The sequence below is a fragment of the Rana temporaria genome, chromosome 6 (assembly GCF_905171775.1).
Source record: "Rana temporaria chromosome 6, aRanTem1.1, whole genome shotgun sequence".
In the NCBI taxonomy this organism is placed as follows: domain Eukaryota; kingdom Metazoa; phylum Chordata; class Amphibia; order Anura; family Ranidae; genus Rana; species Rana temporaria.
The window spans coordinates 150,097,356-150,122,599 of NC_053494.1; the positions used below are offsets into that span (position 1 = coordinate 150,097,356).

Here is a 25,244-nt window from a genome sequence, read left to right on the forward strand (position 1 = left end):
ACATATCGTCCGAAACTGAGGAAAAAAATTAAGAAAAGATATAGGGGGTTAAATCACGAAAGGCAAATCCACTTTGCACTACAAGTGCAAAGTCTACTTGAAATTGCACTGAAAGTGCACCTGGAAGTGCGGTTGCTGTAGATCCGAGGGGGACATGCAAGGAAAATAAAAAACAGCATTTTAGCTTGCACATGATTGGATGATCTAATCAGCAGAGCTTCCCCTCATTTCAGATCTAACCCTCAGATTTACAGTGACTGCACTTCCAAATGCAGTTTTAGTGCAATTTCAAGTAGTAGTAGTAGTAGTTTGCACTTGTAGTGCAAAGTGGATTTTCCTTTCGTAAATAACCCCCATAGTGTTTTTTTCAAAATTGTCGCTCTTCTTTTGTTTATAGCACAAAAAATAAAAGCCACAGAGGTGATCAAATACCACCAAAAAAAAGCTCTATTTGTGGGGGAAAAAGGACGCCAATTTTGTTTGTCAGTTAAAGAGACACAGTGCCGAATCGCAGAAAATGGCTTGGTCATTAAGCAGCCAAATCTTCCGGGGCTGAAGTGGTTAAAGAGCATAACTTGATAGTTCTTATGTGTCACTTTATAAATCACCTAACTTTCTTAGCCACATACATTCCCCCACATTACACTACAGCTTCAAACATTGTATGTATATCCTGACTAGGCTGACTGCCTATCCACTCACAGACCACGGCCCCGCACACAGCATAAATGAACAAGTTGGGATGCACAATGCCACGCCCCTATCGTAAACCTGTGTCTATGGTGTGAACAGATTGTGTGTGCCCTGATAGGACTTTAAATAAAGCTGTATCATTCCGAATGAAAGCGCTCTGCTTCCTTCCCGGAGTGCAGCAGAGCATGCCGGTATTTGTAGTTCACTAGACTCTTCGTGTCGTTGATTTGTATTTGCTGAAACTACACACCCCAGCATTCCTCACACCTAGGCAGAGTACACAATAAACATGGCGGCTTCCATGTAGCACTTCCCCTGGTTAGAAAGCCTTCTGGTGACAGGTAAAGGGTGGTCGTGTAAGCTGTGTGTGGGAAATGTTCAGCTCTGCTCCCAGAGGCGGGCTTGTGGCTGCTGTGTGTGGAATGAAGTGTGTGTGTGTCTTTGGAGCCATAGCTGGTCGTTGTGTGACAACAGTGATTCCTCGATTGAGGGGATGACCCGTGCTTCCCATTGTTTAACCCTGTGTGTGCTTCCTCCCTGTCTACCTCTATTTACTGATGGCATGAGTTAGATTACAGAATGTTCCTAGCAAATAAAGAGAAGGCCTCCCTGTGTCTTTGTTGTAGCACTATGTGTATTGATTGCTATTCCTATTGGCTATGAAATTCCCACAAAATCATTCTCACCCTGATGATAACAGCGATCAGTTGGCTTCCTACCAATTGCACCTGTCGTTTGGTCTTTTTAACCTCTTAAATACCAGGCCCTCTCCCCCTCCCTTCCTGCCCAGGCACATTTTTAGCTTTCAGCGCTTTTTCTTTTTAAATGACAATTGCACGGTCATGCTACACTGTAATCGAACAACATTTTTATCCTTTTTGTTCCCACAAATATAGCTTTCTTTTGGTGGTAGGTGATCACCTCCTGTGTTTTCTGTGCTATAAACAAAAAAAAGACTAAAATGTAAAAATGTATAAATTATTTGTTTCTGTTATAAAATTTTGTAAATAAGTATGTTTTCTCCTTCACTGATGGGCATTGATGAGGCTGTACTGATAAGATGGCACTAATATGCAGCACTAATGGGCACTGATAGGCACTTAAAGGTGGCAATGACATCATTTATGGGCACTGATTGGCATCCCTGGTGGGCATTCCTGGTGGTCCTGGTTGATAGTGATGAGCTCCGCCATGTTCGCACAGTGCACGTGCAGAGCCCACCAGGAAGTCTGCACGGTGCTGCGATAATCACAGGCAAGGAGACATGTTCCCGATGCTCGGCTGCAGAGATTGGGAAATGCCTCCCTGCCTGTGGTTAGCGCAGCGCCGTTGCGGGCTCTGCACGTGCACTGTACGAACACGCCGGAGCTCATCCCTACTGGTTGGGCATCTTCAGGGGGGGCTGCACTGATAATCAGCGTAGACCCCCCTCCCTGTCAGGAGAGCAGCTGATCAGCTCTCCTCTACTCGCGCCTGTCAGACATGATAGAGGAAAAGCCGATACACGGGTTTTCCTGTTTACACTATGAACAACTGTGATTGGACGCAGCTGATCGCGTGGTAAAGAGCCTCCATCAGAGACTTGTGCTGACATGCCCCCCTGCACAGCTCTTCACTAGGAAGATTGGTGTCCTGCTGTTTTTCCACCCCCAGCTCTCTAAGCCCGATATGCAGCTAAGAACAGAAGTCATGTGATCACTAAGAAAAATAAAATAAAACAGAATATTGTATCAAATATATAATTTTCCTTTCCTGGCACCAATCCATGGCAACATACCGGTGGTAGTACCCTCGCCTACTTCTGCCCACAGGACCAGTGCATAGCTGTAAAGTATTCTTGCTCACACAACAGCCCGTTCCCTGTACAATGCTTGGAACCAACTGGGTGGGTTTAGTATGCTGCCATGGATTGGCGCCAGGAAAGGAAAATTTATGATAGTCAGTTGTAGTGAAAACAGCTGAGCCCATCAGTAGTGCTGAAGGAATGCTCCATAAAAGTACCTGTTTGGCTGTCCTGCCTATCGTATTGGTTGAGGTCTCTGCTGCTCACGATGTTCATATGCTGCTGGTGGAATAAGCAGCAGTTACTTTCAGTGGCTCCAGCCCAGTATAGTGGGCTTTAGGAACTGCAAAGCAATTGTACACTGGCACCTTCTACCCTTGTTGGTTAATAAGGAACTATGTATAGCTGTTCTGGCTACCTAAACGACCATTGTTTGCCAGCTTTTTATCTTTGATCTGGATGTACTGAGGGAATTCCTAACCTAAGGCCAGTCAAAGCAATCCTACTGTGGGATAGACAAATGAGCACCCAGAGGCTTTTGACCAAAGCTGTAAACTGCCTGCCCAAAGCATCTTATATCAGAGGCTGGCTTTGCATGAGGCTGAATGTAGAAAAACAATTGAGCACCATCCACGATACCCTCCACATCTGCACCAGAATCCAAATCCATAGGATAACCCCCTGGGGTACCCCTCCTCCTTCAGGGGGGCACACCCCAAAATCCCAGGTGTTCACACAAACAAAAAAGGGCACCACAGACTGGATTTCAGCTTTAAGCAATCCTTTACTGTGTGACAGAATTGATAATTGTTTCTGAATATGCAGGGCTGGTGCAAGGATTTTTAACACCCTAGGCGAAACCTCATTTTGGCGCCCTCCCGGCTCTACCTCTGATTCCACCCCCTTTGGCATGCCGATGTAAATCTCACCTTTTTAACCACTTAAGACCTGGACCTTTATGCAGTAAAGGACCTGGGCAGTTTTTGCGATTCGGCACTGCGTCGTTTTAACTGACAATTGCGCGGTCCTGCGACGTGGCTCCCAAACAAAATTGGCGTCTTTTTTTTTCACAAATAGAGCTTTCTTTTGGCGGTATTTGATCACCTCTGCGGTTTTTATTTTTTGCGCTATAAACAAAAATAGAGCGACAATTTTGAAAAAAAAACAATATTTTTTACTTTTTGCTATAATAAATATCCCCCAAAAACATATAAAAAAACCTTTTTTTTCTCATTTTAGGGCGATACTTAGTCTTCTACCTATTTTTGGTAAAAAAAATCGCAATAAGCGTTTATCGATCGGTTTGCGCAAAATTTATAGCGTTTACAAAATAGGGGATAGTTTTATTGCAATTTTATAAAAAAATAAAAATTTTACTACTAATGGTGGCGATCAGCCTTTTTTTTTTTTTTTTTTTTTTTTTTCGTGACCGCGACATTATGGCGGACACATCGGACAATTTTGACACATTTTTGGGACCATTGTCATTTTCACAGCAAAAAGTTCTATAAAAATGCATTGTTTACTGTGAAAATGACAATTGCAGTTTGGGAGTTAACCACTAGCGGGCGCTGAAGGGGTTAAATGTGACCATGTGTTTCTAACTGTAGGGGGGTGGGGCTGGACGTGTGACGTCATTGATCGTGTTTCCCTATATCAGGGAACACACGATCAATGACACTGCCACTGTGAAGAACAGGGAAGGAGTTTACACACACACCTCTCCTCGTTCTTCAGCTCCGGAGGACCGATCGCGGGACACCGGCGGCGATCGGGTCCCGCGGACGCGGAGCTTCGAACCGGGTCGCGCGCGAGACCCCACGGCTGGGCTAAAAGGGCCACGTACAGGTACGTGGATTCTGCCAATGTATATCGGACATGAAGGGGGTCCTTAAGTGGTTAATCAAGCGCCCATCAAATGCAGCCTACCAGTGAATGACACTTTGTGCGAATGGAGCGGCGGCTGTCTGCTGATGCTGAGACTTGGTTGCTTGCTGCAGAGAGAAGAGAGTAGAAACACCAGTGGCCAGGCGCCCTAGGCAGTACTGCGCCGTAGGCGGCTGCCTAGTTTGCCTAGTGGTAGCACTGGCCCTGCTAATATGTGTTGCACTGCAGTGAAAAAATGTAGCCGGATAGCAGGAATTCCTCTCCTCCTTTCCCTTTTTTGTGCATTGAGGTGTGTAGCAACCTATTTATCTTGAATGGGCTGGCTAACACAATATGCTTCAGCCCACAGACATGGCACCGCTTTCTGGTTTTTGTATCCTCTATTCCTGTCTTGGTGGCAATTTAAAGCGGAGTTCCGGCCACAATTTCACTTTTTAAATATAAATACCCCTGTAATACACAAGCTTAATGTATACTAGTAAAGTTAGTCTGTAAACTAAGGTCCGTTTTGTTAGGTTGTTACAGCATTTAGACACTTTATAAAATAGAAATTGACTGGGGCCATCTTAAGTGTGGGCATCATGAAGCCAGACTGTATGACTTCCTGGATTTCAGCCTTGCAAATCTCGCACATGCTCAGTGCTGCACAAGCAGTGTCAGATCAGGTTTCAGCACCTGTGCTGTCCAAGTCACATGATTCTTTGAGACTGGGGAGTGAACAGACTCCTTGAAAGTTACACCCACTACATTCCCAGGAGTCTGTGCGGTGTAGGTTAGGAAGCATTAAGCACCTAGGTGCAGGAAGTGGGAAGATTAACTATTCTGCCTAGCAACAACACTTTGAAGGCATCTAAAAAAAAAAAAAAAAAATTTCGTAAAGGACTAATGACATTTTTTTAAAACTACTGATGTAATGTTATATTTATGGGTGGAACTCCACTTTAAACATTTTGGATTTTACCTCACTTTTAGTCCCAGTAAATATGGTCACCAGCAGTGATGAACTCTGGCATGTTTGTACCAGGATCCAAAATATTGCAAGCCAGACGGGAAGGTGTCCTCTGTACAGGCCAATCATCGACAGTCCGAGCATTCCCCGCCTCATAGTCACATTGATACGCACCCCTTGTATATGTGTAGCTAGGGGGTAGGGAGTGCCCTGGTCTCAGATGATTGGCCTGTACAGGTGACAACCTCCTGATGGGCTTGTCCACTTTTTCAGATCCTAGTCTGAGGATGCCCAAACTCATCACTAGTCACCAGGACTAATGGGCCGAATTTCCCCACCTGAAGTAAAAACCTTTCCTCACTGCTTTCAAAGCAAAAAAAAAAAAAAATGTTTTGGCTTTTGATATTTTACGTATTATCTGCGGTTAGTGCTTATTTGGCCATTATATCAAGCTATGCAGTCAGACAGAAAGTAGGAGAGCGCTCACTAGCTACTTAAAGAGGAACTGCAGTCTGCTCACATAATTTGTAATAAAAACATCTTTGACATTCTGAAGCTTCCCTCCAACCACTTTGCATATTATTTTATATATAATGTGATTCTGTACTTGCCAAATATGCAGCAGTAATCTCCCTCCACTGGGTCTGGCTGGATCCATTTTAACTGTGGAAAGCTGAAGCTGCTGCCTGCTCACTTCCTGGATTTACACAGAGACACACCTCCAGCTCTGCAGCTCTCATTGGCCCTCTTATGACTTACCCCCTCCCTTCCTGGCCAACTCTCACAAGAGCGAAAGAGAGAGAGCTGTGCATGATTCATAAGGCTATGCTTTTTACCAGACAAGTAACAAGAAGTGGGCTGTATCAGGTATTTACTGGCAGAAAAAAAAATTGTTATCCAAAGTTAAAACGAAAGAGCAGAAGATTTAATAGATGGAAAGTTGAAAAAAAATTACTGAAGCTCCGCTTTAAAGCCCAACACCAGCCAAATCTTTTAAATTTTGTTTATCATACAAGGAATGGATAGAACTTCACTACTTCTCCTCCTTATTTGCTATTTATAACTTACTTTTTAAAATATTTTTACAGCGAGTGCCAAATGTTGGTAAATTTAAATATGTAATTGTCCAGCTGTTGAGTATCATGAATACGTTTCTGAACCTCAGTCAGAGAAGGTGGCAGTTGCTGTTTCCACTTCAAATCTAGTCAGACTTCTCTCCTCTTTTAGTGCTGTCTGTTTTCATTGGGAAGATGTCACTTCCTGTCTCTGGAAGATGTCACTTCCTGTCTCTGGAAGATGTCACTTCCTGTCTCTGGAAGATGTCACTTCCTGTCTTAGGAAGAGGGGTTGAACCACTTTATTAAAAAAAAAAGAAGGGGGGGGGTTAGAAGCTCAAACAGCTTTTTATTGGTGTGCCTTCCTTCCTGTCCTGGTGACCTCTGTCCTCATTTCTTGCCTGGGTGTCCCTGAGGCACACAGAGGAATTTTCTCAGTGGAGATGGCAATACAAAAATACATTATTCAAAGAAAACAAATGTTGGACTGGGCCTTTAAACTGGAATGAGGAACACAATAAATTTTTGCATCTTGGTGTATTTTAACATTTTACTCTTGATGGGTGAAGCTGATTTTTTAAAAGCCACACGTGGTCAGACAGAGTTTAGGCACATTGGAGAAATAATTGTAACTGTGACCAGAATATCGCATCGTAGACTGTGACCAGGGGCAGTATTTGGTTCTGATTTTGCATTTTGCAAGCTTGTTTGATTGTATTAGCTTTTGATTTTGTCTCTGAACGTGTTTCCGATTGTGCCAGTATGATAATGTAACTAATAAATATGCATCCAAGTATGTATTTCAAGAGTTGGCATTGATGTGACCTATGTATAAAGGATCCTAATTTTTTGTTGGTGTGAAACCAATGTTGGCTAAAGACAGAGCTTGAGGTAGCCGTAGTAAGCCTTAGTACAGGGGTCTCCAAACTACGGCCAGCGGGCCACATCCGGCCCGCCAGGCCATTTCTTCCGGCCCGCAGCGTGACTCCTTAGTCCACCTGTTAGTTGTGGAATCTGTGCTGCATATTCGCCCCAGGCAATATGCAGCGCAGGTCCCGCAATCCCTCCCGGCATCTCACTGTGTGTGTTGGCTGCTGGGACCACGGCATCCCAGCAGCCAATAAGGTGTTTAGGGCAGACCCGTTGCCGCCTCCCTGCTCCCGCCTCCCGCCTCGCTGTTAACCAGTAACGAGTGTGCAATACCAGCGGGGCGGGAGTCGGGAGATGCAGCAGGTCTGCACAGCCAGTGACGGAGAGTGGAGACGCGCTGGACACATGCAAGGAGGGGGGCTGATACACTTGAGTGGGGGTGGGTTGAATGGCGCTGATGGGGCACAAACATCTGGGGGCTGATGACTCTGATGGGGACACACGTGGAGGGGGTCTTCAGACCGATTTGGACACAAATTTTGGGGGGCTGATGACTCTGCTGGGGACACACGTGGAGGGGGGGTTGTAGACTGATAGGGACACACATTTTGGGGCGCTTATGACTCTGATGGGGACATACATGTGGGGGGGGGGGGCTGATGACTGATGGGGACATAAATGTGGGGGGGGGGGCTGATGACTGATGGGACATAAATATATATATATGGGGGGGGGGGGGGGGGTGATGAATATCTGTGGGGTCTGATGGGGACACAAATGTGGGGGGCTGATGATTTTGATGGGGACACAAATATCTGTGGGGTTTGATGGGGACACAAATGTGGGGGTGCTGGTGGCTCTTATGGGGACACAAACATGTGAGGAGGGGGGCTGATGGCTCTAATGGTGACACAAATATGCAGGCGGGGGTGGGCTGTGATGGGGACACAAATGTGCAGGGAGACTCGGATAAATGATGGGGGGGGCTCTAATGGGGACACCAATTTGTGGGGATAGCCTAATGAGTGATGGGGACACAGAAGAATGGGGACACAGATGAATGGGGAGACTGATGGGGACACAGATGAATGGGGAGACTGATGGGGACACAGATGAATGCGGAGACTGATGGGGACACAGATGAATGGGGACACAGATGAATGGGAAGACTGATGGGGACACAGATGGATGGGGACACAGATGAATGGGGACACAGATGAATGGGGACACAGATGAATGGGGACACAGATGGATGGGGACACAGATAAATGGGGACACAGATGATGGGGTCACAGATGAATGGGGACACAGATGAATGGGGACACAGATGATGGGGACACAGATGAATGGGGACGCAGGTGGATGGGGAAACTGATGGGGACACAGATGAATGGGGACACAGATGGATGGGGACACAGATGGATGGGGAGACTGATGGGGACACAGATGGATGGGGAGACAGATGGATGGGGAGACTGATGGGGACACAGATGAATGGGGACACAAATGAATGGGAAGACTGATGGGGACACAGATGAATGGGGACACAGATGAATGGGAAGACTGATGGGGACACAGATGAATGGGGACACAGATGAATAGGAAGACTGATGGGGACACAGATGATGGTGACACAGATGGATGGGGAGACTGATAGGGACACAGATGAATGGGGAGACTGATAGGGACACAGATGAATGGGGAGACTGATGGGGACACAGATGATGGTGACACAGATGGATGGGGAGACTGATGGGGACACAGATGATGGGGACACAGATGATGGGGACACAGGTGGATTGGGACACAGGTGGATGGGGACACTGATGGGGACACAGATGAATGGGGACACTGATGGGGACACAGATGAATGGGGAGACTGATGGGGACACAGATGATGGTGACACAGATGGATGGGGAGACTGATGGGGACACAGATGATGGTGACACAGATGATGGGGACACAGGTGGATGGGGACACAGATGGATGGGGACACAGATGGGGACACAGATGGGGACACAGATGATGGTGACACTGATGGGGACACAGATGATGGGGACACAGGTGGATGGGGACACAGGTGGATGGGGACACAGGTGGATGGGGACACAGATGGATGGGGACACAGATGAATGGGGACACAGATGGATGGGGACACTGATGGGGACACAGATGAATGGGGAGACTGATGGGGACACAGGTGGATGGGGACACAGATGGATGGGGACACAGATGGATGGGGAGACTGATGGATGGGGAGACTGATGGATGGGGAGACTGATGGATGGGGAGACTGATGGGGACACAGATGATGGGGACACAGATAAATGGGGACACAGATGAATGGGAAGACTGATGGGGACACAGATGATGGTGACACGGATGTAAAGCCTCATGCACGCTGGAAGTTTAGCCCCGCTGCATGATGCTCCAGCGTTTAGGTGCCAGCAAAGAATATAGGAGCACCATCCAATCCTGCTGTCAGCAGTAAGTCAAATTCTATTCTATTCTTCTTCTGTGGATTTATTTATAAATTATGTTTCCGGCCCGCGAATATGTGTAAAATATAGAATGTGGCCCTCGAAGTAAAAAGTTTGGAGACCCCTGCCTTAGTACTTCTCTCCAAGTTCAACTCATTTTGTTTCTCATGACTTTCAGATTTGCACTTTTTGACTAGAAATGTTTGGGGACTTGTTTGAAGAAGAGGAAGATTTCTCATTCCTATCAAACAGCACAACTAGTAATGGCAAAAAGGCAAAACCCAAAGATTCCGAAGTACTGGAACCGTGTGGAGAGACCAAACTAAGTGGCCTTAGGAACCAGGGAGGTACATGCTACCTAAACTCTCTGCTACAGACTCTGCTTTTTACCCCAGAATTTAGAGGTAAGGTTGGCATGTTCTTTCTTAAAAGCTTTCTGACTTACTGTTTCTTTTTACTTCTGGCTGTAAGGGATAGTTCACACCACAAAAACGTCCTCCAGAATTTGTCCCGGGTAAGCTACTGCATATATATGTTTTTTATGTATTTCCGAATGCGTTATAGATGCTTTTATTTTCCCCCCTCCTGTTTTCTTTCTCTGTACTGTGGCCCAGTGTGTTTTTGAGGTGTTTTACAGCATTTCAGTATAGCTCTGTGCAGGAAAGATGTAGTATGTTCTACTTTTTTTTTTTTTTTTTTTTTTACGCTTGCACTGAAAATGCAAGCCCTGGTGTGAACTACGCCATAGAAAACTATGTAACCTACTTTCAATACATTTTAGAATTAAAAAAGCACTGGAACTCGTGTAGTGTGAACTAACCCTAAAAAATGTTATATTTGATGTCTGGAACACACACACACACACACACACACACACACACACTCACTCGTCTGTATTTCCAAAGAAAATTATGTGTTTTCCATTCCTGTTGACTCAGCTTGTCAGTCCCTATGTAGAACTAAAGTACCACTTTTGTTGGCCTGGCTGTTTGAAAAGTAAGACCCCTTTCACAGTGAGGAGTTTTTTTCAGGTGGTTTAGAGCTAAAAATATTGCCTAAATACCGCCTGAAAAAATCCTGCCCTGCAGTCTCGATGTGAAAGCCTGAGTGCTTTCACACTGAGGCAATGCGCGGGCAGGACCGCTCCAAAAGTCCTGCCAGTAGCATCTTTGGAGTGGTGATAGGAGAGGTGTGTTTACCGCTCCTTCCCATTGAAAACAATGGGACACAGCATCTATACCGCCGGCAATGCGCCTCTGCAGAGGCGCATTGCCGGCGGTATTAACCCTTCTCCGGCCGCTAGCGGAGGTTATAACTGCACCGCTAGAAGCCGAATACCACCGCAATTCCGAAGGTATATCGGCGCTAAAAATAGCGGCACTATACCGCCACCGCACCTCCTGCCCCAGTGTGAAAGGTACCTAAAGGTTATTTTGTACCATCTAACCTTGACCTTAATGGCTGCACAGTTCCTCTGGACTCACAAGCCAGACACCATAAAACCACATCCTACACTAGTAAGAGCTAAGAAGCCTGAAACTGCTGTAGGCCAGTTGGTAATACTTGTTCTGTAAAATTATGGCTAGATCTGTGCTGTTCTGTCCATAAAAAGAGTAATCACACAACACACTGATTGCTATGATTAAAGGAAACAGTCGGGTTAGGCTTCATGTACACAGGACGTTTTTACAACTGCTTTACGATTTAACTTGGCAGATAGTAACCCACGTTTAAAACGCCTGGTTTGCCGCGTTTGCGTTTAGAAGTGTTTAACCACTTCCCGACCGCCGCATGTATATGTACGTCCACAGAATGGCACGTACAGGCAAATGGGCGTACAGGTACGTCCTTGCCTTTCCGCGGGTCGGGGGTCCGATCAGGACCCCCCCCCCGCTACATGCGTTTATAGCCGCTCCGTCGCGATCGCTCCCCGGAGCTGAAGAACGGGGAGAGCCGTATGTAAACACGGCTTCCCCGTGCTTCACTGTGGCGGCGCATCGATCGTGTCATCCCCTTTATAGGGGAGACACAATCGATGACGTCAGACCTACAGCCACACCCCCCTACTGTTGTAAACACACATTAGGTGAAGCCTAACATGTTCAGCGCCCCCTTGTGGTTAACTCCCAAACTGCAACTGTCATTTTCACAATAAAGTATGCAATTTAAATGCATTTTTTGCTGTGAAAATGACAATGGTCCCAAAAATGTGTCAAAATTGTCCGAAGTGTCCGCCATAATGTCGCAGTCACAAAAAAAATTGCTGATCGCCGCCATTAGTAGTAAAAAAAAAATAATTAATAAAAATGCAATAAAACTATCCCCTATTTTGTAAACGCTATAAATTTTGCTTAAAAGTAAATCTTAAGCTCACCAAACCTTGACACAATTTAAAATGCAGAAGAAGATGTTTCAATTAGTATATCAACAGATCCAAAGATACATTCAGCTGAAAATAAATGCAATAACATTTTTTCCTGTGAATCCTGACCCTGGCTATCTCTTAAGCATTCTTGTTAGACTCAGAGACCGGCCATTGCATTGAAAAATCATTTTTAATGTTCCATCTTCCAATCATGTCCAAGCAAAAATGATGTTTTTGTCCCAGACAGAATCAACGTCCACTAACGGCATGGCTGTCGGCCAGACACACTGTGACAAAGTCATAGAGACCGGTCATATGTGTGCCCTGGAACATGAAGTTCCCCGGCCGCCCCTGGAGCACTGGGGCCTGTCGTGGACAACCCAAAGCTGAGCACACGCTCGATGGCCGAAAATGGAGGGGACTACAAGAGTCAAGACCCAGCCTGTCACCCAGTCGGCAGTTGATAGAAGGATCCAAAAATGCAGGAACAAAACAATAAAAAGCGAGAAAAAAAAAAAAAAATCGCAAAAAAATCTCCAGAGTACAGGACTCTAGAGGGCCTGTCCTCTCCTGACGTTAGGCAGAGAAAAACTGAGGCTGCTAGAGCAGGGTGTGGGTTATACCCGGGGAACCACGCCCCCTGGGAGGAGCTGCACTCAAGAAAAGTTGTTAACACTTTAAGTGCTGTAATTCTGCCTAACTCTCCTGGAAGGAAGCGGATATAACCCTAATGTCAGGCTGCTGTGTCCATCCATGAATTTTACGGAGAGTACAAAAATCCTATTTTTAAGGCCTAGTACCCACTAACATAGAAAGGGGATGCTCCATGTATGCACCTAATGAACAGTAAATGCTGCCTGTAACTAATTCTTGTGTCTACATGCTAATTGGCTCTGCTGCCAAAGTTTGCACATTTTTATAAAGGATTACCAAGGGCAAAAGCATAGATGGAGCCTAACCAAGGTTTTTAAATTCCATGAGGTCCTAAAAAGTTAGGAGCTGTTTTCCAAATCTAATTTTTAGAGTAGCCTCCTAGAAAGCAAACCAGTTTCTATAAGTGTCCATCCTCGGGTATGAGCTCTGCTTACATGCGATGTTATGTGCCTCAACAAATTCTGCAAGAAAATGATTTTATAGGGAGTATGAAAAAAATATATATTTTTTTTCTCACTTTGCAGAAGCCCTTTTTGCCTTGAGTCCTGAAGAGCTTGGATCCCTGGAAGATAAAGATGTGCCAAATTCCAAGGTATTTGTTTGAAGGACTGGTCGTTTTTCTGTGCAGTCAATTTTAATGTGAATATGATTGTAGGTATCTATGATTCTATGGTACCATAGTTTAAGTATGTATTCTAGGTATGGCAATTTTTACATAGGTTACATTGATCCAGCTTGGATGCTGTATGGGCCATACCTGCGGGATCCCTGTAGAGGCTAAAAATCACTGAAGTAGGCACCTTTACTACAGCGATCTCCACTTGCTTCCTGGGTCCTGTGTCAAGCGACTGTTCTGCTGCATTGTGAACACAGGTTGCTTGGCGCAAGCGCCATTCAGGTAGCACTTTGAATTTTCTCAATTAATGCAAAGCGTTCTTTGAGTGGAATATGGGGTGAGGTGGGGAGATGTCACAATCTTTACATTATCCAGTCAGAGACTTTGCATTAAATAAGAAAAATAGAAAGTGTTCTCTGAAGCTAGTTTCCGGGTCCTGTGCTTTCAATCACTGTAGTCGCAGTGCCTACTACAGTGGTTTCCAGGGGATTCCACAGGTATGGCTACAGGCTTGCATTGGTCCACGAAGGACTGATGTAACTACGTACAAATTGCCGCATCTGGAATTCAACATTTTAAAGAATAATCAAATAAGTCAATGCTTATCCACTTCCCGCAGTAGGATATACCGGTACATCCTAGGGTTTGAGTGGTTATACCAGGATCATGGCTACAGCTGCAGACATGATATTGGTATCCACATTTTGAGGGGCAATTTTTTTTCCTTTTTTTTGTTTATTTTTAATATTTTGTGTGATCTAATCAGCTACAGTCGCCTCATCACTTTTACAGAGGGTGCGAAGGATTTAGCCCCACTGCCACCCATTGCCACCTATTGCCTTTCCTGTGCTCTCCCTTTCCTCTGGGAAGCCTGGGACCTATGCGACTTGTTGCATCGGAAGTACTGCGAAGAGTGGATGGAACCTCCATTCTCTGATCTGTTCTGTAATGTTAGAAACTGGAAGCGATGATAATTTTGTCACTTTCATTTTCATTTTTTTTTTTTTTTTTTTTTTAATAGACGTTACCAGCGAGTAAAGTTTGATTGACTGCTTTGGAGGGCAGAGAAGAGATCTGGAGTCTAATGCCCCATACACACGGTCGGACCAAAATCCGACGGAATTCCTCGCTGGAAATAATCCGATGGGGCATACACACCGTTGGAATTTCCGATGGAAAAAATCAGTCTGACTTTTTCCATCAGAAATTCCGATCGTATGTATGGGGCATAATGCTGTCACAAGGGATGTTGTTCATTCCTTGTGATGGTAATAAAGTTGAATACATTTTTTTTTTTTTTTTTTAAGAGACGTGTTTTTTTCTTTTTTTTTTTAACTTCCTTTGTCCCCTGTGCTTATGCACAAATGCAAAAGCACACACATGCAAACTGTGATCGCACCACACATGTGAGGTAGCGTTGCGAACGTCGGGGTGAAAGGAGTAATTTTAGCGCCTAAGCGGCTGTTTAGCATTAGACCTCCTGTTTAATGCTAAACAGGTAACCTGAAAAGGTATTTTAATGCATCGCCTATGGATAATTTATTGTACCATAGTTTGTTGCTATTTCACACAGGCATGCACAGTTTTTAAATGTGACATGTTGTATATCTATTTACTCAGCGCAACATCTTTTATATTTTACAAAAAAAAAAATGGGTATTATGTTTGTCTGCACTGTAATTCAAAAAGGTGTATTTTTTCCTGAAAATTTGCATTTGATAAACGGCTGCACAAAGATTATGTGGCATAAAAAAATTACAACAGCCACTATTTTCTTCTCTAGGGCCCCTGCTTTCAAAATGTATAATGTTTAGGGCTTCTAAGTAATTTTCTAGTAAAAAAACTACAGATTTTTTACATGTACAGTATGTGAGAACTGTCAGAATTGCACTGAGTCTATAGTGGTTAATCTATTCCAAATATATAATTGTAGGTGGGTTTATTACATCAGTCTTGCTCACTATGCAATCTTCTTCCAGGTTCGGATCATTCCATTACAGTTACAACGACTGTTTGCTCAGCTTCTCCTCGTGGATCAACAGGCCGCATTAACCACTGACCTCACAAGCAGCTTTGGCTGGGATAACAGTGAGGTCTGTAAATCTTTTTGGGTTAATATATACTGTGAGAGAAAAAAGTATTTGATCCCCTGCTGAATTTGTATTTTTTCCAACTGACATAGAAATGATTAGTCTATAATTTTAATGATAGGTTTATTTAACAGTAATAAACAGAATAACCACAAACAAATCCAGAAAAAGCATTTTAAAACGTTATGAATTGATTTGCATTTTAATGAGTGAAATTAAGTATTTGACCCCTTCACAAAACTTAGTGGCAAAACTCTTGTTGGCAATCACAGAGGTCAGACTTTTCTTGTAGTTGGCCACCAGGTTTGCACACATGTCCAGGAGGGATTTTGTCAGACTCCTCTTTGCAGATCCTCATTAAGGTTTTGAGTTTGACGTTTGGTAACTCGAGCCTTCAGCTCCTTCCATATATTTTCTCCCATATATGGGATTAGGGTCTGAGACTGGCTAGGCCACTCTAGGACCTTAATGTGCTTATTTTTTAGCCACTGCTTTGTTGCCATGGCCGTGTGTTTTGGGTCAATGTCATGCTGGAATACCCATCCATGACCCATTTTCAATGCCCTGGCTGAGGGAAGGAGGTTCTCATCCAAGATTTGACAGTACATATTCCCCATCCATCGTCCCTTTGATGCAGAGAAGTTGTCCTGTCCCCTTGGCATACTGTTGTCACCCTCTCACCAAGCTGCTTGGCAATGGTCTTGTAGCCAATTCCAGACTTTTGTAGGTCTACAGTCTTGTCCCTGACATCCTTGGACAGCTCTTTGGTCTTGGCCATGGTGGAGAGTTTAGAATCTGATTGCTTCTATGGACAATCTAAATATAACGAGACAAATATAAAGGTAACAAGCTGAGATTAGGAACACTCCCTTTAAGAGAGTGCTCCTAATCTCGGCTCCTTACCTGTATAGAAGACACCTGGGACCCAGAAGTCTTGCGATTGATAAGGGATCAAATACTTATTTCACTCATTAAAATATAAATAAATTTAGAACTTTTTTTAAATGTGTTTTCTGGATAGTTAAAATAAACCTACCATTACAATTATAGACTGATCATTTTTTTTTTTCAGTGGGCAAACTTACAAAATTGTCATTCAAAGTGCGACAGCGCTGAAAACTAAAAATTGTCCTGGGCAGGAAGGGGGTGAAAATGCCCTGTATTGAAGTGGTTAAAGTCCCACCCATATGGGTTTCCCTCTTTTCTGTCTTCTCTGGGATGTGGCACACTGGGAATTTTGTATCATCAGAACCTTTCTCAACATGTGTACTCCAAGAAATTGATTTTACTGATCCGGTACAGAAATTCATTTTTTTTTTCTGTACTTGTGGGTTTTTTAAATGATAACCTATTGGGAAATGTGTATTTATTGCAGAGATGTACTACACATGATTTTTATATTTATTTTGCCTTGACTTATTTTTTTAATTGAGAGATGTGTTGGGTATTGCTTGTACCAACTACCTCACGTTATTGCTGTTCAAAACCTTCATAATTATCATTAAAGTGGTTGTAAAGGTAAGTTTCTTCCCATGTCAGTCCCCCCCCCCCAGAGACACTTACCTGAGCCAGATTTGTGCCTGTCTGCAGCAGCGTTGCTCTTCTCTCGCCTTTTTTTACCAGACACCCAGCTATCCATTTCTGTGAGCAGAGATCATGGGGCTGAGCCCGAACAAGTGCCCCCATAGCAAGCAGGTTGCTATGGGGACACTCAGAAGAGGAGGAGCCAGGAGCACCGGCGGGGGACCCCAAAAGAAGAGGTTGGGGGGTGTCTCTGTGCAAAACCATTGCACAAAGCACTTAACTAGAACATGTTTATTTTAGAACAATTTAAATTTAACCTGTACAATCGTTTTAGGTTTTATTCTATTAATTCTTTTCATTTGTACTTATAACCCTTGCAGGAGACTGGCCAGCAGGATGTCCAAGAGTTAAATCGGATACTATTTAGTGCCTTGGAAAGCTCTTTGGAAGGCACCTCTGGTCACAACCTCATCAAGAATTTTTACCATGGCACTGTAGTAAACCGTATAAATTGCCGGGAGTGTGGCTATGTTAGTGAGAGGCAGGTAAGAGTTACCACATGACTTGTGTATAAAAAAAAAAAAAAGTCATTAGCCACTAAATGGGAACAAGCAGATGTTGTTGTTGTTGTTGAGAATATATATATATTTTATATATATTTTAAGTTTATGTAATTTAACACATTCTAGTAGCCAAGGCTTTAAAAGCTAGCTAACAGGCCTATTTATTGGGTATCCTGCTGACTGCTGTAAGTTTTAAAGCGGGAATTTATACACACTAGCAAATTATTTTGTAATTTTGAATTCAATATATTTCATGCAGGAAGATTTCCTGGACCTCACAGTGGCTGTGAAGGGAATGTGCAGCTTGGAGGAGTCTTTATACAACATGTTTGTGGAGGAAGAAATATTTTACGGTGACAACCTTTACCGTTGTGGAGCTTGTCACAATCTTGTCCCTGCAGCTAAGGTAGCTATAAGTGATGAATAATCTTATTCTGTTGAAAGGTTTAGGTACAAACTCGTGCCCTTTTTGTTACAGATTTTATTAAACCCAAAATGTTTTATTTATCGCAGCTTACCAATCATTAGATGTGGTGGCTGCATCCGTCCGTCCCCCCCCCCCCTGTTTTAACCTGGTGAACTAGCCAGTAAGACACCACTCTGGAGAAATAAACATAGGGTGCACATCAGACAGCAGCATTGTCAGTCTGTTTTGAGGGGAGTTTTAAATGTATTATTAGCAGATTTAGAACTACTAACAAATTGAAGTCACACTTCAAAGCTCACACTTTTTATAACCAGTTACAGCAAACTTTTTTTTTTTTTTGTGTTTTTGTGATAAGGATTTTGCATGAATAAATGAAATCTGATCATTTTAATCACCCCTGCCCGAGTTGCGTGGTTTGTCTCCTCCATATAAACTGTAGCAGAATACATATGGGCCAAAATCAATGAAGAGATTTAGTTTTTTTTTTTTTTTTTTTTTTTTATTGGGTATGTTTTATTTCCCTTTTTTCCCTTGTATGCGATTTGAGTATTCTTTGCAGTGAAGCTTTTCCTCCTTCACTAAGCTCTGGAGCAAGTGCACTTGTAGTGCACAGTATATTTACCTTTAGTAAATCAACCCCTTCAATGGCTTATAACTGTGAATTTCACTGTTATAAGCAACCATTTTTTCTGAATGAAATCTATTCATTCAGTGTTTACTATTGTGATTGGCCACAGCTAACCACATGGGACAGATAGGCTCTGATTGGCCCTGTCTGTACCATGTAATCACTGTGACCAATCACAGAGATTGATACAATAGTACACAATGAATGACATGAATGGAAGCATCCCATTGTGTACAACTGTCACGTAATAAGCTGCGATTGGTCACAGCGATCACATGGTACCAGCAGCAGGCCGGTACACTGATCCGTCCTCACCCGTGAGGTGCATTCTGTGTAGGACGTCATATGACATCCACCCAGAACAGCAAATGTTCCGTCCAGCTTTCATTTTATTATAGGTCGCCAGGAAGGTGTTAAAGCTAATGTAAAATCAGAAAGCAAGGGGAAATACAAAATGTTTAAGGTGTCACCAGAGCAAAAGGTGGCCAAGGGGCGGAACTGCAAGCAGAGTATACAGATGATCTGGTTCTGTCTATTCCAGCAATGGCAAGGCTGCAGATGGGCACTGATTAGGCTGCAATAATGGGCAAGGCTGCAGATGGGCACTGATTAGGCTGCAATGATGGGAAAGGCTGCAGTGATGGGCAAGGCTGCAAATGGGCACTGATCAGGCTTCCTTAATGGGCAATGGCGAGGCTGCAGATGGGCATTGATGGGCACTGACCCTTACTTTGCTTTAAAAATGTATTTAAAATTTTTGTTTTTTTGTGAAACTTCCCTCCTTAAAATTAAAATTATACGTTGATAAATTCGGTACTTGTCCCCCCTCTTAGGTCATTGTTTTTCTCAGTATCATAATTTACTCAACTGATTGTTCAAATATTAAGGTAAATAAGTAGTGCTGCGCTGTGTAATAGGGTAAATGAATTAGAGACAAGACAGTTGCTATAACTGATATGTGAACATCAAAGCAAAAATACTATATTGATATTGGTAATACAAATGACATCCGATCACAAATACAAAGTGCTCAGTGATATTAAATTGAAGCATGCACTGTTATGTAAAGTAACACCACTAAAACACACATAAGTTATGCTAAGAAATCACATCAGTGTCCATGCAGAAAAACAGCAAAAACCAAATGCTGTTTAAAAGATCAAAATAATCAACAATAAAGTGCTGGTACTTGTGCCGAAATATTCAACGTGAAGGTGGTGCAGAAAAAGAATTCCAATATCCTTTTGAAGTTTAGTGAGGGTGTCCCCTTACCTTACTGCTGTAAGGTAACCGCATATATAATATAGCCAACGGTGTTCCAGTCGTTTCAGAATGTGGTATGTCCCAATGAACTGTAATCTCTCTCTGTGAATAAAGTCCCCCTCAAGAGTCACGTCCAATGGACAACAATGACCCTCACCCAGGGAGGTAAAAAGCACCAATAGTGCAGTATCGTTTAAAAGTTTTTAATAATAAAAAAACATACACTATGGTACTGACGCAAATGATAATTCTCTGCCAGTTTATCAAACAGTTGCAAGACCTCATTGTCAAAAAGTTGACAAAGAAGCAGAATTCCAGGCTTTTTCCATAAATCAAAATTTCTAAGCTTCGCAACCTCAGGCAATTGCAGATTATCCCATATGGGCATATATTGAGTATACCCCTCACATTCCGTATCTTGTTGAATAGTAGTCCAGATCTTATGTATTAAATGTAGGATAACTATGTTTACTATAGAAGTGATAAGCTACTATTAACAGTATCGGTGGAGTTATTCGGCAGCTGGGAAAATAAAGTTGGCTTGTCAACAGTACCATATGCCAGAATATCAAGTATTATCTTTTGTTGCAATTTCTCCAAAACAAAGCGAAAGCTAAAGCCTCTCAAAAGCTGCAGGTGCTTCAAAGCTTTTAAGATGCTTTAAAGCACCACTAAAGCGACATGGGGTATCATTTTTTAAAGCAAAAGCAAGGTGTAAACAGGACTGTAAGCTAACCATTTTATTTAGTGACAGGGGCTTTGACTGGCGTTCAGAGAGCTTTAACAAAGCATGTCCGAAGCCTTGTTTTGAAGCAAGTGTAAACTAGTCCTAAGTGAGTGGAAATCCCTCCAAAGTGATGGAATTCTGGGGTGTCACCAGAACTAGTGTCCGTATTGGAAGATTTCCCCTCTGTACTGTTCTGATGTCATGCCAAAATTTTGGATTTTCTTTTACTTTCAATGACCATAAAAGGAACAAATTGGGTGGGTGAATCTCCCATAAGGGGGGCACAGAACGCACTAAAAACCCGATTGGGGTTCTAATCCCTCTCCACTCTATCCAAAATCAAAGTTTTGCCTTTTAGTTACGTTGAAGTTGTTGTGAAAGTTCAACCTTACCTCCTATATAACCTTCTATAACTTGCCTCGTATAAGTGTTTGCTGCCCTGATAGAGAATAGACAATGGTGTTACTCTTTCCCTATGTTGTAGAATGTAAACTGAATATAATTTATGACAAACGTCTGTTTTTTGAGTGTCTCATTAGCCCTGAGCTCAGACAGGAGATAGGATGGCCTTACAGCCTGACTCTTCTGTTATAAAAATGAAAACCGGATACAAGTAAATAAATAAAAGTAATCAACGAGAGAGGTAAATCGGCACTTTTAACAATTAGGGAGGATTCTGATTACTACAAAAGTTTAGTGGTAACTGGTGACTTTTTTATTTTTTAGGTGGACGTATATGTTTTAAAGTCTTTTTGTTATGTCCTTCAAAAAGCTCTTATAAAGCATTAAATAGATGAAGTGGATGCTTTAACTGTATTTTTATTTATTTTACATGTGTGTTGTTTTTTTTTTTTTTTTTGTCTTTCAGTCAGCAAAGCTAGGAAAGTTGCCACCATTTCTCACTCTCTCTCTTCTAAGGTTTAATTTTGACTTTAATAAGTGTGAGCGCTACAAAGAGACGTCATGTTATGCCTTCCCCGCCCGGCTAAACATCCGGCCTTTTTGTGAGCAGGTTTGAGTTTTTTTTGTTCATCCACAAGTGTGGATGAATTTTTTTTCTGATATTCTCTGTCTTAACTGTTGAAAATGATCTTCATTCTGCCTAAAGTGAAAAGCTATATGTAATTTTTAGTGAAGTTAATATGATATTTTAACATGCTTGCTGTGCAACGATTTCACTCCCGCCTGCCAGTCCCGATTTCGGACGTGATTTTAGAGACATCTTCGCAGGTTTCTGCACAGATTTCAATGTAAATCGCGGGCCGAAATCGCAAAAAGTAGTACAGAAACCACTTTTTGAAATCGATGCAGCGCCGCAGATGCACCGTCGCACCGATTAGGGCGGCGACATTGCCGGGAAATGCTGCCAATTCGACATGTCAAATCGCATGTCAAAACGCATCAGTGTGAACAAGGGAGGAAGGATATAATTACCAAGTCATTGAGTTTAATTTTTTTTTTCTTGCTTCTGGGTATTGTAAGAGCCTTTTGCTGCTTGCCTTATTTTTTCAGAGCATTCTAGTTGCCTGACTGTAAAGCTGGCCATAGATGTATTGAAAATTGTCTGGTTCAGTAGCGACCAGCCAAATTTTGTTTCATGTTTGCCCGATTTCGTCCGTCGGAAGTCAGTCTAAAAATCTACTTCTGTCGAATGGGCTTGTTGGAAATATTTTTTCAATTAATGGCTGCAGCCGCCGATCAGTGTATTGTGACAGCAGACAGTTCCCACTGTCAGAATACAATTTCTCGTCAGGGATGCTTCCTCTTTACACATTTCTTGTGTGGATGGAGGAGTCCGTTTTTTTTATTATTATTATTATTATTATTATTCTTATTATTATTATTATTATATTTATTAATTTTTTTTTTTTTTTTTTTTTTTGAGCAGCCTGCTGGCTGATTGAAAATATATTAGTCCTCTATGACCAGCCTTACTATGACCATAATGCTTCAAAAGTTTTTAGGAGGTTTTTCCACAGGAGACTCGAACTCCGCTTATAACTATATTTGACAAGTAGGATTATAAACCCCTTTTACATATTCCTAAAACAAATGTAAATATACCCATTTCTTGTAAATGTATCCTAAATAATATTAGTAGCTATTGCTTTGTATTCAAGTTGCATGTGTCTGTCTGTTTACTTTGTAGCAAAACCTGGATGATGCTTTACAAATGTATGAGCTCTTTTCAGTTATTATACACAAGGGCAGTTGCTATGGAGGCCATTATCATGTGTATATCCGGGATGTGGATGAATTAGGAAACTGGGGATACCAGGTGACTATCTCCCTTGCTAAATTGTTAAAAAACCTAAAATAAATGATGCATGACTAGGCTTATGTAATATATTCTAAACGTTCAGTCTTAAAGTGTATGTAAACTCTATGAATGCAATGCCTTGATTGATTGATTGGTTTTGGTCTGTTTGAATATAACATTGTAAATATTTTGTTTCATAAGTAACTTACATGTTACTCTTGATAGAAGAAAATTATGATTTCCTATGCTTGTTAGCGTTTCAGGGTTTTCTGTGGACAACAGAACACCCCCATATGGTGGGGAATGGGAGAGGTGTTCTGTAGTCCTAATTTGTAGCAAGCAGCCTAACATGACATTGCTGCTTCTATATAGATGTACATCTAGTAAGGGTCGTCATCAAAAACAGTAAGGCTCCTTTCACACTTGTGCGACTTGTCCTGCGACTTGGGACTGCAAAGTCGCATGACAAGTCATACTCCATGATTTCCAATGAGTACCATATCTGTGCGACTTCAAGTCTCAGCGACTTTAAAGTATTCCCTGCACTTTGATCCGACTTTGATGGGACTTGAGGTCCATAGACCTCGATTACACAAGCATTGCCTAAAGTAGCGTTGAAGGGCTTGAAAACACTTATTTTTTCACAAGCCTACAGATAGAGACTTGGCCTTCCAAGCCCTTAGCAGGACGCTGCTTTTTTTACTCCTTTCCGGTCCATTGAATGTTTTATGGGAGAGTGCTGCCTTGCATATTGCTTGCTGGTTCCATCTGGTGGACGTTTTGGAGTTGAGCCCATGTTAAGCTGATTACTATTCTTTGGAGGATTTGCTTTTTGCCCTTTGACCTAGCCACAGGTCGAAGTGTTGAGGTGAGAGGCCACCCATTAGCCTTGGTGGAGGATAATCCTGTCCTATGGGTCACAGATCTGATGAAGATTTCTGCACCATTTATCACTATTGTGTTTTTCGGAGCACCTTTATCACTTTGCACTTTATGGACTCTATTTAAATTATTTTGAATCACTGTGTTACAATTTGTATTTTTAGATATATTCATTTGCGCTGCACTATTTATTTATTTATTCACTTTGAGATATTTTTTTGGATCATATCTGCAGTGCTGGCTTGCAATTTAGTTTTATTTATACTTTTCCAGCGCTGAATCACTTTATTTCTTTATCTTAGCAGGACGCTGCCTTAATCCCAGGCTGCGGTCCATGGTCAGGGAGTAGGGATAGGCTTTTTGTGCCCTGACACCCCCCCCTTCTTTTTATATTTCTGTTTATTTCTTGTCTGTTCCCCTCTTTTACTTAGATGTCCTAGTTTCTTCTTTTTGCTCTTGGGAACTGGATACCCCCAGCTTGTTGGTAAGCGCTTAGACGGCGAGTTTCACAACTCGCATTCGGCGCTCTATAAGTATTTATTCCAATCCAATCCAAGTTGCATGACTTTCAGATCGTACAAGTGTGAAAGGGGCCCAAGTGTGTTACTGGCAGAGTCACCAGTTGAAAATGTAGGGACACGGTTTCTTGTGAAAAAAAAGAGAGTAGGGACAGGGCCTGGAAAAAAAAACATGCAGCCACTACATCCAAGGGCTGGTATGCTGCAGTATATAAAATGTTTGTGCTTTTGGTTTAGACACACTTTGAACTAGTATTATTTTGCAGACATACTCCTTTAAAAAAATTATTTATTTTTAGTGACTTTGAGTCTGTTTATCCATTAGGCCAGTGGTCTCCAAGCCATGGCCCGGGGGCCAGATGTGGCCCTTTGCTTGCTTCTATCCTGCCCTCAGGACACTGTTCCTCCAACTGACAATAATGATGAGGCACCAGTCCTCCCACTGACACCATCGATGGGGACTGTTTCTCCTCCTAAGACCAATAATGGGGCACTATTCATCCCACTGACACCATTGATGGGGACTGTTCCTCCCATTGACACCATCTATGGGGCACTATTCCTCCCACTGACATCTATGGGCACTGTTCCTCCTACTATGATTAATGATGGGGCATCATTCCTCCCACTGACACCATTGGTAGGGCACTGTTTCTCCTAAGACCAATAATGGGGCATCATTCCTCCCACTGAAGCCATCAATGGAGCACTATTCCTTCTGTTAAAACCAATAACGAGACATTGTTTACTCCCACTGATGCCGGGACACACTGGCCAAATTCCAGCCACCCTAAAGCCCGAAGGACAGTAAACTGGCCCTTTTGTTCAAACAGTTTGGAGACCCCTGCCTTAGGCAAGTCAGAAGTCAATGTTCCTGCATTGTTGGCTGCCTATCGTACATCTTTCAAGTGTGCTTATCAATTGAAAGCCCAACTCTGGGCACAACAAAACAATGACCCAGATGTTTTTTTTTTTTTTTTTTGATGACTTGCTTAATCACACATTTGTA

The 25,244-nt window shown here is 42.7% G+C and overlaps 1 protein-coding gene across 1 annotated transcript in view; it reads left to right on the forward strand.

Annotated features, from left to right (window-relative positions):
• The first annotated feature begins 934 nt into the window (after positions 1 to 934).
• The window catches only part of USP40 (ubiquitin specific peptidase 40), an 81,772-nt gene continuing 57,462 nt past the window's right edge, over positions 935 to 25,244 (forward strand). The window contains exons 1-8 of the mRNA XM_040357571.1: positions 935 to 1,034; positions 9,897 to 10,122; positions 13,262 to 13,329; positions 15,333 to 15,446; positions 17,348 to 17,512; positions 17,790 to 17,936; positions 21,444 to 21,587; positions 22,725 to 22,853. Coding sequence (XP_040213505.1) covers positions 9,918 to 10,122; positions 13,262 to 13,329; positions 15,333 to 15,446; positions 17,348 to 17,512; positions 17,790 to 17,936; positions 21,444 to 21,587; positions 22,725 to 22,853 — 972 coding nt within the window. The 5' untranslated portion in view covers positions 935 to 1,034; positions 9,897 to 9,917. The remainder of the gene's footprint in view (positions 1,035 to 9,896; positions 10,123 to 13,261; positions 13,330 to 15,332; positions 15,447 to 17,347; positions 17,513 to 17,789; positions 17,937 to 21,443; positions 21,588 to 22,724; positions 22,854 to 25,244) is intronic.